General features: G+C 40.7%; 1 protein-coding gene across 15 annotated transcripts in view; it reads right to left on the bottom strand.

Moving 5' to 3' along the window:
- LMNTD1 (lamin tail domain containing 1) overlaps window positions 1–12,817 on the bottom strand; it is a 295,495-nt gene that overhangs the window by 138,322 nt on the left and 144,356 nt on the right. For 14 of the 15 annotated variants that reach the window (XM_039520482.1, XM_039520489.1, XM_039520486.1 and 11 more), the window contains one exon: window positions 4,773–4,874. The exons of the other annotated variant lie outside the window; for it this stretch is intronic. In XM_039520482.1, coding sequence (XP_039376416.1) covers window positions 4,773–4,874 — 102 coding nt within the window. The remainder of the gene's footprint in view (window positions 1–4,772; window positions 4,875–12,817) is intronic. 15 annotated transcript variants of the gene reach the window in all.

The raw sequence follows: 12,817 nt of genomic DNA, 5'->3' as shown, positions 1-12,817 counted from the left end.
AATACAGTCATTTTACATGATCACATATTATTTTTTTCACAGAACCCTTTCCTCATTCGGTGCACAGGATAGTCCTGTTCTGGGACTTAATCAGGGTTGTGTAGTCAGGCCTGCTGAGAGAGGGGGCAAAGGGGGCAATTGCCCAGGGGCCTGGGCGATTTAAAAAGGCAGGAGCCCTGGGCCCTTTTAAATTGCCCGGGAGGGCCACAGGGCTCCTAGGTGCGCCCGGGGTGGTACCGGCAGCAGCTCAGGCAGCTGGGCAGGCATGTGGAATCCCTGGCCTTGCCCATTTTCTGTTCTGCCCTGGGGAATTGCTGTTGGTGGGTCTGTGTGTAGTAAATGAGGGTGTTATTTGTAGGACCCCGGCATTATTTGTTGCGGAAGCTGGAAGGTGTGAGTAAGTGAGGCAGAGTTTGCAGGAAGATAAATGATAGTTAAGGCTGTTTATGGCTGCCCGGGGGAAGGAATTCTACCCCTGACTGTACCACAGAGTTCCTGTGTGATGCTGGGAAAGTCACTTAAACCTGGCTTTTCACAGATGGCTACTAATTGTGTGTTCTTCACTTTGTGGGTACCCAACTTGAAACTGCTGTGCTGAGCACTCATAGCTGCAACTGAAATCAGTAGAAGCTGTGCTTTGAATATACAAAGTGCTGTATGATGCTAAGTACCCAAGAAATCAGGCCGTTGAGGTCTCAGATTGGGCATCCAAAATTAGTGGATACTTTTGACTTCAATGTTAGTGCCTCAATTGCCCATCTTTAAAAAGGGGATAATACCAACCCCTCAACTCACAACTTTATTGTGAAAATAAATTAATTACTATTTGTGAGGTACTCAGATACTATAGCGATTAGTGCCCTCCTAGAAAAGAGTATGACTAAATTAATTCCGTCTTCAGAGCAGGGTTTTAATAGTACACAGTAATTAAGGCCTGGGGCCACAAACTGAACAATGATTTTCAATGCTTTCTAACCTGTTATTTTAGTTGTAATTTGCCTCACTAAATTGTCTAGCTTCTTGCCCAATTGTTTTCCTTACACTGAAGACACTTAATTTTTTAATGATTTACTCTTTTATGCAATTAGATATAGTGATTAGGATTTTATATTACTTCTCAGTTTTCCTTTAAGGGTACAGTGTGATATTTTTACAGGTCTTTTTGAAGGAACCACAGCATTCAGTCTGGAACTTGGTGTACAGCTAGTATGGGGATTTTAATTTGGCAACTAATTTCTGCCTCATCTGGTTTGATTCTTCATAGTTATGTTTTCCTGCATCCAGATACACACTGACTTATCAATGATGCAGCTCTCTTAAAGTGCTTTTCTTGGCCTCCCCATACCAGAGATGGTTCCTAAGCAGGACATGGGATAGCTTTTCTTGAAGTTCTTCCTCCACGTATCAGTTACAGTGGAGCAAATATTTGCCCACAACTTTAAGGAAGCTATAGTCATAGCCATATTGCTTCAGGTCTTATTCATCAGGAACACCTAGTTCCCACCCTGCATCTGCATTAGGTGTATGTTCTGCATGCCTGGGATGACATCTCAGGCTTTCTGCACAATATATATAGATGCTGGCTACATCCACGCAGTCATTGCCAGCTGTAGGAGGTGTTAAAGCAAAACTATGTTAGACACTTTAATGAAGTAACCTCAATTGAAATTAATACCTGGAGGCACCACAGCAGAGCTTTCTAGTCTGCTTCCTCAAGAATAAATCAAACATCAAATAAAATATCCAGGTTTTGTAGGCCAGAGCACTGAGTGATGCAAGTCTGAGCACAGCCCTCAAGCACACTGCAAGAAAGCCCTTTTTCGGGCATGCTTGAAATATAGGTGGCCCAAAGTGATCTCTAATCCAGGCTTATTTGTTCTCTAATAATAATTGCCATGGCTATATCCAGAACATGCTCCAGGATGTGCAGACTGTTCCAATACTTATTTTTACTCTCTTCTTCTGCGCCTCAGTTCTTGCTACTTTTTGATCCATCTCGCCCATTTTGTTAGGGTTTATGTATCATCCCTTGTGTGCTACAAAAGCCACTGTCTGATGCATCTTACTGTCTCCTGTTAGGCACAGTCAATCTGCCCCCTCCGCACAACGGCTGGCACTACCATCAGTGCTAATTCAACACATCCATAGGCAGCTGTTTCTATCAATAGGAAAGGTGAACCAATGTAAGCAACAGCAATGCCAGCACAGGCTGACAAAGATGCTTTTAAAATGCAATTATTGGCAACTCACTAACTGCAACTTTAACAAAACTGGCAGTGCCAGCTGAAAAGTAGCCAGGTAGCATTTGCCTGGAAAAGAGAAAAGGTGTGGAGAAAGGTGGAGTGGGGTAGGGAGAAAAGAAGATTTCTGGGTAAACTCTCGCACTTTCTTACACATTTTTCAAAGCTGATATAAAGCCAATTTCCTGCATATTTGATAGTGCCATTATTTTTAGTGAAATGTCCATTCAAAACAAATGGGGCAGAGGAACATAGTAGGTAGATCCACCCACATTCTAAAAATCACATCAATTCCAGACAGATCTGTCATAAATGTGCAATATTCAGTAGGTGTAATCCCTTTATAATTACCCTTACAGATGATCCTGGGGAAAGGAAAAGGATGTGCTTGTGTCTAACGCATCAGACTAAGAGTCAGGAGGATCTGAGTTCTATTACAAGGTCTTTCACTGACTTGTTGTGTGGAGTTGGACAAGTTATTTGTAATGCTTTGGGGAAGTAAATCCACACACAAATCTTTAACTCTGTAGTAGTAGAGCTCCAGCACTCAGCCCTATTCTCTAAAGGTTCATACCCTAAAATAACTTCCAGAAATTCTGCAATTCTCAGAAAAAAATACGGTCATCTTAAAAGGCCACATAATTACATCTGTTAACTTCAGTTCCCTCCCCACCCCCTGTAAAATTGGAGAACAATATTGCCCTGATGGATGTTGTGAAGCTTAATTCATTAATATCTGTGAAGTGTTTTGCAATCCTCAGACAGAATATGTTATAGAAGTGCAAAGCATTACTATTGTTGTTTCTTTTATGCCACTCAAAATATTTGGTTCTAAATACCAGGGTTATGAGGTTTCCATTGTTACTAGGGTAGATGGCCAGGATTAGGTAAAATAAGAATAGATCCCAGAATAGAACCTTATTTTCATACCAGAAAACAAAGCATCATTTTGTAAAAAATAGTTACATTTTTCAACATTCCTCTGCAATTTCCTGGTTCCATCTTGAATAAGTACCAAAATATCACGTGAAATAGATATTCTTGCAGTAATTCTGATTTGGCAGGAAACAAGAACCTTTGGCAATTTGGCAAAATAGCCTGTAGTCACAAGATTTCTAGCCATATGTTCCAGACCAAAGAGATTCTGATAAGTTTTATGAGGAAAAACTTCCAAGTTCTTGCTTGGATTTGTATCCAACCTTCCATATCTTTGATACTAACAGTTACAGAGCATGCAAGTGTGGAATTTAACTTAGAGTTGTTTTAAACTACATAATTCATATTTTTTACAAAGTTCCCTGTATCTAGTAGGTCAAATTCAGCCTTCAGTTACACCACAGATGGTGGGGGTTTGTTCTGTTTCAAACTTGAGGGCGTCTACTTTGTAAATACAACTGTCAGAGGAATCAGTTATATGATTGTCCCCAATGTATTTTAAGCATGATTTAGTTTTGCAGTGTAAATTAGACTTAACTATGCCTCTGAAAAGTACTACAGCCAAGAGAATGGTTCAATGTCTGTCATTTTGGCCATAGGTTGCAGCATGATTCACAGGCTGGGTTAGAACATAGTTAGGTCCCTTCCACACTGTGATAGCAAATTGTGCTTTTATTGCAAGGTTTCTCAAACTGGGGGTTGTGATCCCTCAAGGGGTCGTGAGGTTTTTACATGGGGGGTTGCGAGCTGTCAGCCTCCACCCCCAAACCCCACTTCACCTCCAGCATTTATAATAGTGTTAAATATAAAAGAAGTGTTTTAATTTATAAAGGGGGTCACACTCAGAGGCTTGATGTGTGAAAGGGGTCACCAATATAAAACTTTGAGAATCACTGTTTTATTGTGACTGGGCACAACAGGCTGTAAGCAACCCCCATGACACAGTTTGTTTTTACAGGGGCAGGTTCTGTACCATATGTAGTTTCTGCTCCTCACAGCAGAGTGTGGGGGACTTTCAAAAGCCAGTTGTTTCTCTTTTCCAGCCCTCACCCTGGCCCAAGTTTGAGCAGCACAACCTGGGGGCTACTGCAAATTGGGACAATAAATCAGCTGTGAATTGTTAAAAGGCCACTCCTCTGCTAACCCCCATAAAATTCCCTGCAGGGAGAGAAGAGTAGGCATGGCCTCTGCCTATTCTATGCCACGCTGCTGACTTCTCCATACTGAAGGCATCCTCAGCAGGTGAGTTAGGGGAGGCTTCTGCTCCAGAAGCTGATTAGGGCAGAGAATCTGCCCCATAGTGAGGATCACAGACAAGATACCTGATGGTCTTTTAATCAAGGTCATGTTTATTTTCTATAATGCACTATGAAAATAACAGCCAAAGAATATGCCTCCAAAAAAATTGGTGAGAAATGGAGAATTTATCCAAGGCCCTAATTATTAACAGAAAACACGACTGTCTTCATAGGGGAGACCACTGAACATTTAAAAAAAATATACAGGGAAACTAAATGGTAAATCTCCATCTGCCTCTAAGAGTTCCCTTTATAGTGGCATGGGAGTGCAATTACCAGCAAAATGACAGACACTGACCTCTAGCCTGGCCTCCAGAGCCCCAATGTGCTGTTGTCTCCCCCTGTGTTCCGACTGCAGCTTTTCAATGAATGCACTGTTGTTGGCCTCTTCAGAGAGGAGCTGTTTGAGGATAAAGAAGATTCTTTGTGAGTGCGGGGGGGAAATAGTCCAAAGAGACTGTAAAGGCATAATTAGTTTCTTTATATGCCATCTCCATTATGCTGCCAAATCTTCTTGCTGTTGCGCTACAGCAAAACAATAGCCTTTTTTTTCAGTTCAACCTGCAGCATTGCCCAGTCCCATACCTGCAGCTACTGCTTAGTTGCTCTACTCTGAACAGAACCTTCATATTATTATGAAGGGGAAAAGACCACCACCACCCTAACACTTATTATCAGATATGCACATGGAATTGCCAAAAGTCAGGACATTATCAGTATGTATTTCTATTACATCTGAAGACCCCAATCAGGATCAGGGCTTCATTGTGCTGAATGCTGCAGATATTCAAAATAAGGGACAGTCTACACCCTAAAGAGTTTAATTCAATGTTAAGGCTGAAATTCTGCGTTTACCCCTCTCTGGTATTCTTAGATAGGAGCAAGGGAGACAAAAGGGCGACATTATAACCCACAAGTGTTCCTTTTCCTAGGAATGAAAGGATGAGAGCTACTCAGACAGCACTAAAATTCCAGCCATGCTGCAGTACTTGGGTTTTTTTTTTTAAATTATTATTATTAAATAAGAGTTCAATGGTATTCACCCAGCAGGGCAAGATAGTCTCTGCAGGCCAGGTGGAATTTTATGAGTCTCAGACTGTACATTTTGGGATGGGAGAGAAATAAAATTAAGATTTGATACAAAACTGTGTTATCCCTATTTGATCCTCAATTAGGGTGAAATTCTCCCATGTGCGGAAGGTCAGCAAAAGACCTAGGCAGAGCCTAAATTCTCAAAGAGTGGGAAATAAGTGGTGACTAGACTCTCTGGATGGGGTGAATATAGGGTTGCCAATTTTGGTTGGCTGTATTCCTGGAGGTTTCATCACATGACATAATCTTTATTTAAAGATTAATCTTTAATTCCTGGAGATTCCAGGAGAATCCTGGAGGGTTGGCAACCCTAAATGAATTTCATCTTTTGGTTTCAACTCCAAATTTCATATGCATTGAGATATGATTCTGAATGCAACCAAACTTTGCTGTCAAAGTGTCACATAAACAGTGGGGGATGAGGCAAAAAATGTCTTATTCTCATAAAGTCTCATTCACTTATGACTTGATACATTACTTTATATAAAGTAATGTATCAACAGAACAACATATTTGTAATAAACCACTTTGTAAAGCACTTTGGGTCTTTTGGCATGAAAGGCACTTGGTAAATGGAAGATAACCATACATAGTATTCAGATAGTATCCTTTATGGGTGTGATTACTGTATTATCTGAGGACACTCATTCCTTGCTTCTCATTTAATTGTGAATCGTCTGAGCCCAACAACTACATTTCATTGTTTCCAAAACAGCTCTAATCGCCATACACAGGACAGGCTTTAATACCAGCCCTAAGCATTGTTACCACAGGGCAAATCTTCACAATGAGGTGAAATGCAAATGATTTGGCTGTTGTAAACAAAACACACTGGCAAGGTTTTCCAGAACTTTGGTTGCACAATGTTAATGCAGTACTCATGATCTTAATGTAAAAAATAATCCCTTGAAAATTAATCAGTCATTACTATGTTAATTAAGCATTTAAGCCAATTAAGCCCAAGGTGAAGTTGAGGGCAATAAACTCCATAAATGTCTAGTATAAAGTCTTAGTAGTGAATTTAAAAAAAAAAAGCAGCTTTCTTTTTGGGAGACTGGATGGCTCAAGGGATTGCTAATTACAGAACTAATCCACTGTTCAAATCCAGCGCAGGTCAGCAGTAATCACATGACTTCTGTGTGTCCTTTGAGTTGTTGATCTAGATTTTGCTAGAGACATAAAAAATTACCACTAAATGTCTAACCTCTTTTTTCTAAGCAAGCTATTTGGGAAACAAGCATAACAAAAATCTCCAGCATTGCTTGTCTGTTACCAACACCACAGATGCCTCAGGGCATGGTACAACGAAAGTACTTGCTGCTCTGGCGGCTGACTTCCACCTCTCTACAAACAAATGAAATGTAGCAGGGCTCACCCTGCTGGTGCTCTGCAGCATTTGATCACCAGATACTCCTGTCCCACCTCCAAATACTTGCTGGGGTGAACACAAATGGCTGAGGTCCTTCCTCTCTGCCAGAGCCCAGAGAGTCATTATGGGTTACTGTTTCCACACCTCCAAAGTCCTTACTTGCAAAGTCGCGCGAGGCTCAGTCCTCTCCCCAATATTAGTTGATGTCTAGAGTGGTCCCGATGGCTCATAATGAGAATGCACAACAAGCTGATATTCCAGCAGCCCAGACAACACTGAGCTCTTCGTCTCCTTTACATCAAACCAACAGCACCATCTCCCAGCTTTCTCAAAGCCTAACCAAGATAAGCAACAGGGTGAAGAGCACCTGGCTAAAGCTGCACCCTGGCAAGTAATACTGAAGTGAGGTTGGAAGGATGACAGAAATATCCACACCCTCTGAGCTTTAGGATCGTACAAGCTCCAAAACTTGAAGTAAAGCTTGGCCCATAGTGTCAAGTTTTCCTTTCTTCTGAGTTGAAACCAAGGTTTTGATTTGAACTGTTTACTTGGCTCAGGCTTGTGGAAAACTATCCAACTTATCTAATGTGTTATATCTGTAGAGGACCCACCATTGATATCCAACTAAAGTTTGCCAGCACACTGGTAAATCTAACCTAAGTTTTGGGTTTACAACATCTTGCACTTTGGAAGCCTCCAATTTTACCACCGTCTAACCTTTCCTATCCCAGCCATTGTTATTTCAGAGTGTCCGTGCTTCTTACGTTATTGCAATATCACTGGGTCTAATGGAACAGGCCAAGGGTGCTGGTAGAGTCTCATTTTCCTTTCAAATCAAAATTAAAAGGTTATAAGCAGCAAATTTGGATCTGAACATTCCCATTCAAGTCCAGAAATTGGGTGTAGGAAAAATGAACCAATCAAGTGCTTTATACTATATTAGAGGAAGAGCTTTAGGAGTCATGCTTTATTGGGTATCATCATTGCTTTGTATTTCTTAATTCTTGCCATCAGGAGCAATGATTGCAAGGCAAGCTATGTGGGGCAAGTGGGTGGGTGAGTATGTAGTTAAAAAGACCTTAGAACTCATAGGATGTTAATGAGTGGCCAATTTTTCTGTGACTAATGGATAGGTGCTAGTTGGAACACATTTAAGTATGAACATAAGTCTCTGTAATAGTTTTAATTAATTTTTAAGAATGTAGGATTGTCTTGTCTAAAGCCAAAAACATAAATACTTTAATTAATTAGTGTTTATAATGCAATGTATCCCTGAGCTCTGCTGCAGTAATTGGAATCTTCCTACAAGACGTTCTTGTAAACAGCAACATTATTTCAAGGCAAGGTTTCTGGTTTATTTTTTGGCCTGGTAAAGAATGTTTTTTTCTAGACTGTCTGCCTGTTTTTTCACTTAAGTATAAAATAGGAATAATGATGTAGGTTTGACTACGCATTTAAATTGAATAATTTGCAATAATGCTCCAAAATGCCACTGGGATAGAAGTCAAAGGACTGTTTGCAAAAACAATTGCTTCTCTTTTTTAAATTAATTTCTGAAAAATAAATGCAGCAAGTTGCTAGATGGCTCAAGGGATAGAGAGCCTTTCATCTCTAAGTTAGCATTTCAAATGTAGCCTGGATTGGTAGTGAGTGAAAGTGTTACTATGGCAGGGTTGATCTGTGGCCTTTGTAAAATGTAAACATGATAATCCTCATCTAATGGGAGAAGTCTTCCTTTTTCTACAAAATCTGATTTTTTAAAAAAATAATTCCATTGCTGAGAAAAAATAATATATTGTACATATCCAGTCTTTTGTTCAGGGACACGCCAAACAAAAAGAGCGGCCTCAGTTTTAGTCATAACTGGAAACAACAGCTGTTTCTCAGTGTATGTTTCTGCTGTGGTCATCTGGTGCAGATGTACATACATGAAAGTAAATAGACGGTCTGGTGTTACTGGCTTGTGCTAGATCAGAAACAAGACAAAAGCTATTTTACCCAATATGAATGGGACCAGAGAAGAAGAGAAATATTTTTAATAAGGATGAATCTACTGGTTCAGCCACATTAAGAACTGCTTGGGGTTTAAGATAAAATCAGAATTTCTCTTAGCTCTCTGTCTTCACATATTTATAAAAATGGATTAACAAGCTCTCCATTTTAAGTTTTGACATATTTGAATGCATTTTTCTCTCTGAGGGCTTGCCTAGTTGAACAGTTTGTGCGTGGCAAACGAGAGTGTGAATCTACCATGCACTAGCCTGCTGTGCCCTAACTGGCCAGATGGACCCTGCTACTATGTGCTACAAGTTCCCCCATGCACACTGACATACGCCCCCTTCAAAGCAGGCTAGAACTAAATATAGTAAGCAATTTTTAGTGCATGGTAGCAGGGTCAGCACAGACTGTTAATGAGCAGCAGGCTAGTGCACTGTTGATTTCCACCACAGCTTGCTGCACTAACTGTTTGTGCAGACACGTCCTGAGGCTTCAGAGGAAGGTGGCAGGAGGAAGAGGTGTTGGGTCCTTGATGAATGAGAAACTTTCCAGCACACACTTACACACAAGAGCTTTGGATAATCATCCAAACTCTTAGATGTGCTAAGAGATTTCCAGACAGAAAAGAAGGCATGGTCTCTGCCCCAAGGAGCTCATAGTCTAAAGGCAGACAAGGAGATAAACAGAGAACAGGACTAAGTAGAGCACTCAAGGAGGTGATTGGCTACATCTTAGTAATATGAAGATACTGATTGGACACATCTATGTTGACTCAGTGAGTAGTTTTATTGTTTGTTTTAAAATTAGAATATATAAACAACTCCCAGTTATTCCCCAAGCTTGTCAGAATCTGCCATCTAGTTCTCCCATTGGTAACACAGCAGGACTTGAATGAGAAGAGGGTGGTGGCCTCATACGTGAGGCAGGGCATGCCATGTGTAGGGGTAGCACGGAAAACGGCACAGAGATGTTTATGTGGAAAGAGGACAGATGGGCATATGAAGCTGGCCTCACTGGAAGAGGGGAGGGGACTGGAGCAACACCAAATGAGACCAGGGCCAGGGCTGAGACACACTGGCAGCGTGACATGGGTAGAACTTGTATTGCCACTGCTTGCACTCTCCTGCGTCTGTCCTGTGGAGAGAGGATTTCAGCCTGCAGGGCCTTCAATTTGGCATTTTTTACAAGCACCAAATTGTCTTGAAATTTAAGAGGAAAAACTGTCAGTGATGTCTCTTTAAAAAGGATATACAAGGCTCTATCACTTGTGAAAAGGTATAGATCTGTTTTGTGAGCAACTGGAATGTTAGTTGCAGAACAAAATCTCTCCTACCTACTTGGGTACCCCTGGTCTTCAGCAGTAAAAGGAATTCTTCCTGAGCTCTCTGCTGGGACACAGAGAAAAACCTCAGCATGTCTTAATAGGCATCATTAACCTCTTGTTTTAAACAGGAAAGAGAGCCTCCGTTTCACAGGTGATGTAATAAACATGGAGGACAAACAGAAGAGCTCAGGCAAGACAATTAGAATATTCTAATTCATATAACCTTTCTAAATGTCCTTGAAGATCAAGCAGCAAAACACTGTGTGTTTAATCACAGTGAAGGGTAATAGAGATCAGAGAGAGAGAGAGAGAGAGGGAAGGAGCTCAGCTAATTCCAGGCATGCTCTGTTAAACGCTCTATGGGATAAAATGGCTTATAGTCCACGCAGCATACTTTCCTTGGATAAGGACCATCACACATGGAAATTAAAAGCAATTAGAGTCCCTTAAGGGTTTGAATACATTCTATAAAACATTTCCTTTATTCTCTACCATTTGCTTAAAAAAAATTACAGGCAAGGCATTTTTATGCAGAGGGGCGTTTATTTACATGTAGCACCTTAAGAGATTAGATATGGCTTTAATGGCCATTATTACAGCTCCATAAACAGCCATTAAAAGCATGTTTAAAGTGACACTGTCAAAACTCACTGACAAGCCCAGAATTTCCAGTTGCAATATACACTGCCCTCTCCTGGTCACCGGAGAACTATTTGCCTCTCAAAATGGAGGCTGAGACTTACACTGGGGATTCCAGCCATCAGTGGACAGCCACTAGTGCAAACCCCTCGTATAGTCAGGCCCAATCAACAATAACCATAAATTGCACCCTGGCAGCTCACCCATGTTTGATACTGGGATAAGATACACTGGTGCCAGTCAAGACCTATAGCAGCTCTCTAGGCTAAGGTTTTGCACTGATGCATCTATGCTGGTCACTGGTGGCTGAAATACCCAGTACAGACAAGGCCTCTTGGTAGAAATTTTCATTATTCTTCCCCATGACCCTATGATAAACAAGGAGCGCTAGTGGCAACAGGGCATGGTCATCGAACTCTGTAGTCTACCCTGTCCCTATGTTTCCTGTTAGACACAGTCGTAGTGGCACAGGGTGAAGGATTATTTTCCCTTGAATTTGGGCAAAAGACAAGGGACGTACAACTTGTTTCTAAACCAATGAAAGAAGAACTAATGCTGGCAACTTTACCAATGGCTTTCAGTGTCTGAAATCACACTTGACTTCAGAATGTTGCCGCATGACACACATTTGCATACTAACATTTAAAAAATATACACTGACTTTTTAGGAAACTTCACACTCAAAAAAGACAAAGATTTTGGTTCTGCTGTCTAAGCCCAGCATTTTCCTCCTCTGTTTCATACAGTTTGAGTCACTGATTTCCACAATGACATTTAAATGGGCAGCTTGAGGCTGAAACCACAATGACATGTATTTTGCACCTCAAAAAATGGATGCAAGCTGCTTTATGTATGTACTGTTGACTTATTAACTCATACAAATGCCCTTTGCATGAAGGGAAGGCTAAACAATATCAAGACACATAGTTTAATTTAAAATCAGCACTGGAAGACTCCCACCCACTATTAATCTACACATCACCCCTGTAAACCTTTCCTCAAACAGAGATTAGGAGAAGAGCTTTAGGGGTTCTGGAATTTCTTTGCTTTGTTTTCGATGCTTTGTTAGTTTAGATTCTACCATAAGTTGTTCTGGGTGCTGATCTTATAACTACAAGATTTATGACCAAAGCTCCAATGCTAGACAAAAGTGTGATGCCTGCCTTCAAATGTTCCACTGCCAAGAAAATACTTTCTATATCATCTGCTATCTTGCATATGTGTGTGTGCTTTTCACCACAGAAGATTGTAAAGCTTTAGAGTTCAGTAAGATGAATTTCATTTTATAAGGCTTTTCCACCCTATGGCTAATTTACAGATCTTTAAAATATTTCAACACCCAGAACTTTCTCCATGGTTAAGACCTGGGAGCTGGCAGCTGAATAATTGAATTTAGTCTTCCTGTAAATGTCACTGGGATTGTCAGCCTAGGAACTAGAAATCTGTACTTATAGATATACCAAGGGCAATAGCAGTGAAGTTTGCATTGCACTGCTGCATAAACATGCAGGTGACTGTTCAATTTATGACTATTCAATCCTTGCCCTCCTTATTGAAAGGGGTGATACATTTGCCAAATTTGGTGGTGGTGGGTTTTTTGTTTTTGTTTTTTTGAGATGTGGACATTTCAAGCCAGATGCAGCAGCTCAGAAGGAAGAACGTCACCTATCTGAATTGTCAGTGTCACTAAAGCCAGAAGATTCACTTTACATGGGTCAGGAGAGAAAGAAAGCCAAAAAAAACACAACATTTATACCCATCTAGTCAGATAAAAATCAAATCATCATGGTTTTTTTTTTTCACATATAATTAATAAATTAACAGTGGGTGGTTAGCGCCCAGGCATAGCAGGCACTGCGTGGAGGATAGCCACACTACCCCATCCTATGCTCCTGTCGGGTCTCCCAAAAAAAAAAGAGAG

The sequence above is a fragment of the Mauremys reevesii genome, linkage group 1 (genome assembly GCF_016161935.1).
Source record: "Mauremys reevesii isolate NIE-2019 linkage group 1, ASM1616193v1, whole genome shotgun sequence".
NCBI lineage: Eukaryota > Metazoa > Chordata > Testudines > Geoemydidae > Mauremys > Mauremys reevesii.
The sequence above is the reverse complement of the archived record's forward strand: the minus strand, read 5'-3'. Positions and strand labels throughout refer to the sequence as shown.